The sequence below is a fragment of the Alosa pseudoharengus genome, unplaced genomic scaffold, assembly GCF_046254945.1.
Source record: "Alosa pseudoharengus isolate Yale_2024_CS ecotype anadromous, Long Island Sound unplaced genomic scaffold, YU_APseudo_1.1 YU_APseudo_1.1_scf_1, whole genome shotgun sequence".
Taxonomy (NCBI): domain Eukaryota; kingdom Metazoa; phylum Chordata; class Actinopteri; order Clupeiformes; family Clupeidae; genus Alosa; species Alosa pseudoharengus.
The window spans coordinates 16511383-16515685 of record NW_027468564.1 but is presented as its reverse complement, the minus strand read 5'-3'; the positions used below and the strand labels follow the sequence as shown (position 1 = coordinate 16515685).

The 4303-nt window shown below is 46.6% G+C and overlaps 1 protein-coding gene across 1 annotated transcript in view; it reads left to right on the top strand.

The window, feature by feature from the left end:
- The window catches only part of LOC143117197 (voltage-dependent calcium channel gamma-3 subunit-like), an 11334-nt gene extending 7539 nt beyond the window's left edge, over positions 1–3795 (top strand). The window contains exons 4-5 of the mRNA XM_076278767.1: positions 2859–3247; positions 3766–3795. Of these exons, the coding sequence (XP_076134882.1) occupies positions 2859–3247; positions 3766–3795 (419 nt within the window). The remainder of the gene's footprint in view (positions 1–2858; positions 3248–3765) is intronic.
- Positions 3796–4303: the final 508 nt, after the last annotated feature.

Genomic DNA, 4303 nt, shown 5'->3' with positions numbered 1-4303 from the left:
AAGTCCTCTCCATTCTGTAACACACTCCAGTACACTTGAAGCAGTCTCTCAGAGCCTCATCCACTTCGGGTGTCTACTTCCTGAAGGTGTGTGTGGCAACTGGTAGCCTCTGTACTTTGGGCTTGTACATTGGCTGGAGATGAATAAGGTTGTGGTCTGACTTCCCTAGTGGGGGGAGGGGGTTTGCACTGTATGCATCCCTCACGTTTGCATACAAGAGGTCTATTGTCCTGTTTCTCCTTGTTCGGCAGTCAACATACTTGTAAAAATTTGTGAGTGTGGAATCCAGTGTTATGTGATTGAAGTCGCCAGAGATCACAAAAAAGGCGTCAGTGTGTTGGGTTTGAAGCCTTGCGATTGTGGAGTGGATGACGTCACACACTGTATCCGGGAGAGCTTGGGGTGGAACTTAAACACAGACAGCAATTGCGTGCGAGAACTCCCTCGGCATGTAGTACGCGCATGTAGTATTTTGTCAAGCTAAGTTTTCAATGGTAACAGATTGTCGGTCAATAGTGAAAGTAATTAACTGTGTATAACTGTTTTGTCGATTACTATGACACCACAATGAAGTTAGTTTCACTTATGCGTTCAAATAACAGACGAGTGCAGATGTGTGTAGGCTATACTCTGCTAGGTTTTAGTAAAGCATGGTTTAAGTGTAATACCTGTTTCATACGGTCTTGCATGCAAGCAGATTCCTTCAAATGCTTCGCTGACTATCAAAATACTGATGCGGTGTTTGAAGTTGCACTGCTTGCTGTTAACTCATTGAGTGCCAAAATGCGTTGAGTGCCAAAAACGTAATATTGCATTCTTAGCTTTTTTTTAATTACGAAACTAGACACTCTAACACACCTTATATGTGATTTTGGGAACTCTGTGATGAATGGAAATGAAATATATGATGATCGCAAGATCTGGGCATTTTATCTGGACGTTGGATCTTAACTCGGCTTTTGATGGTTGCAGCTTTGTTTCGAATCAGTCACTGATTAGCCTATCAGTGACATGCACGCCAGGTCAAAATCAGGTCATTTATTTTCGTGGGTTTATCACTAGGTGGCAGGTCTCGTTAGATCTCTTCCCAGAAACTTTGCAGGCAACACTTCTCAGGTGCTGAAGGGAGAAATGAAAAAGTCGAAGAAAAAGATATTGCAGCAGGTGCGTTTTCGCCAGACAACGCTGGATGAGTCCACCTTTCTACTAAGACAAGATGACTCTGACCACGACAGGTCAAAAACATTACAAGGAGTGACTGAACACCGTGCTGAGGAGGGAGTTCCATCTCCACCACGAGCCGGGCCTAGCGGAGTGGGTGGTAGGCCGAGTCGCGCTTGCAAGAGGGCACGCCCTTGCCAGAGTGCCGAATATGTCGGTGATAGTGACTCATAAAAGACGTAATATCTCCATTTCTAGAAAAAAAACAGGGATTTTGATGAAAACTAGCCACTGTTTAGCTTTGGATTTCTCAGGAACAGAGGCGTGTAGAAATACACGGTTTGCACCCACTGAGAGCTCTCTCACCTTTCAAACGAGCCATTGTATGTGTTCATAGCTATAACACAGAATATGCTGTGGCTGTACAAAAATCATCAACAATGGTCTAGATTGCTAGCCTGGGTGTTTCCATGCTGCCTTGCGCGCAATTTGATTCACGCTGCTAAGGCAGCCTGGAGACCATGGAGCAAATTTTCGCCTGAGATAGGGAATGAGTTATGCACAGACGCATGTGATAGACATCCGTGGCACCCAATAAACGGATCTGGAGATTTTTTTTCAAATACGAGAAAATTAACGTTTGGTTCCCAGACCACGTCTCATTGAGAAGTGGTGCCGCTAGCCAGGCTACTAGATTGCTGGCACTCTAGGACAAAGCTTCCGAAAACAGCTTGGTATTCAATGAGTTAAAGGGAATGACAGATGTCATTCTCATTGGTTTAAAGGATGCTACACCCAAAACACACCCATGACTGAATAAGAAACATAAGAGCTGCCTTTTTGTGCCAGGTGCCTGACATTTGATAACAAAACCACCCTGAATGTGGCCTGGACAAACCCCTAAATATATTTACGCTATTCGCTAGTGACCATGCGTTTTAGATCGCTAAAATAGGGCCCAAAGTGTGTGTGAGAGAGAATAAGAGAGAGTAAATATAAGAACCATGATGGTGGGGCTCTGGCTAAGCAATTTACAGAAACGTTTCTACTGACATACTGTAGGCTAAATAGTTTAGAGGAGAATACATTATAATTTACAGAAACGTTTGTACTGACATACTGTAGGCTAAATAGTTCAAGTTTAATGTTAAGTTTCTCGCGAACCATTGGCGTTAATATCATTGGACAGCTTAGATTCCGCTCGTTATCATTGGACAGCTTAGATTCCGCTCGTTCACGTGATATCTGTATGATGTCTGTGTGACGAGTAGCTGCGAGAAATTTAGTTGAACCTAGACTTGAGATTTTACTGGGGCACAGCAGTTCAATGCTAGGCTAGTCTTGCTAATTATTCAGTCTCATAAGCCATGTATTTGAAATTTAGTTGAACCTGGACTATTTTACTGGGGCACAGCAGTTCAATGCTAGGCTAGTCTTGCTAATTATTCAGTCTCATAAGCCATGTATTGGATGAAAAATAATTCTAGTGGAATAACCATATTTGGTGCTAAAGAATGAAAACTAATTCTAGTGGAATGACCATATTTGGTGCTGAAGAATGAAAACTAATTCTAGTGGAATGACCATATTTGGTGCTGTTGTGGACCTGAAGAGGCGGAGCTGCACTCTGATGTGCTCCGGCCCAATTTAACCTCTGGGTGTGTGTGTGTGCGTGCGTGTGCGTGTGTGTGTTGCAGGCCTGAGCAACATCATCGGTATCATCGTGTACATCAGCGCGGCGGCGGGCGATCCCAACCAGAGCGAGTCCAAGCGGAGCCACTGGTACGGCTGGAGCTTCTACTGCGGCGCCTTCTCATTCGTCGTCACGGAGACGGTGGGCGTGCTGGCCGTGCACCTGTTCATCGACGCGCACCGCCGCCTGCGTCTGGCCACGCCCTCACTGCGCAAGCACACTCGCGCGCGCGCCGGCAGCTACCGCGCACACACACTCACGCGCAGCCTGCGACGCTCGTCCAGCTACCGCTCCCGTTACCGGCGGCGACCCAGCCGCGCGTCCGAGACGCGCTCCGCGCCGTCGCTATGGAGACCGGCGCCGCTGGCCGCGGACCTGATGCCGCTCTACGCCGTGGGTTACGGCTACACACACCCGCACACACACACACACACACACTCCGGGCCAACCTACACTGGCCTCCCCCACACACACACACACACACACGGCAACGGCAACAACCTCCACCACAGCAACAGCTTGCCCCACACACACGCACACACACACGGTCTCACGCGTACGTGGGACTCCGTCAAGTCGGCCGACTCGTTGGACCACACACACACGCACACACACGCTCAGGACTCAGTGCAGTCTGGCGGGGGGTTGACACACACTCACGAATCGGAGGTCACACAGACGCAGAACAATGTCAGTCGCAACAGCACACACACACACACACACAACTCTGTCACATCTGAGAAAGACACACACAGCTCCATTAAGGAGAATACACACACACACACGCAGAGTGGACTTACACGGACAAGTACTGCCACACGCAGAACCACACCTGTGTAAGACACACACACACACACAAACACAGAGAACAGATTTACACTCTGAAAATAATGTGTGAATGTCTCACCTAGACAACTACGGGAAACCAAATGCTTGTGTAGACCAATGAGAACTGAGAAATGTGCTTGTGTGGACCAATGACAGAGCACTGTACTTCTGTGGACCAATGAGAAATGTGTTTGTGTGAACCAATGACAGAGCACTGTGCTTGTGTGGACCAATGAGAAACGATAACTGTCCCCAATTGGACCAATGAGAAAGGAAGACTGTGCTTGTGTGGACCAATAAGAAATGAGAACTGTGCTTGTGTGGACCAATGAGAAATGAGAACTGTGCTTGTGTAGACCAATGAGAAATGAGAACTGTGTTTGTGTGGACCAATAAGAAAGGAGAAAGGAGAACTGTGCTTGTGTGGACCAATAAGAAAGGAGAACACAGATAAGAGGAGAGATTGTCAGAAATGAGACTTGAAGCTTTATTATGGCCAATTTACCAAAGAATATGTGTGTTTGAAGCTTTATTATGGCCAATTTACCAAAGAATATGTGTGTTTGAAGCTTTATTATGGCCAATTTACCAAAGAATATGTGTGTGTGTGTGGTTTTAAAC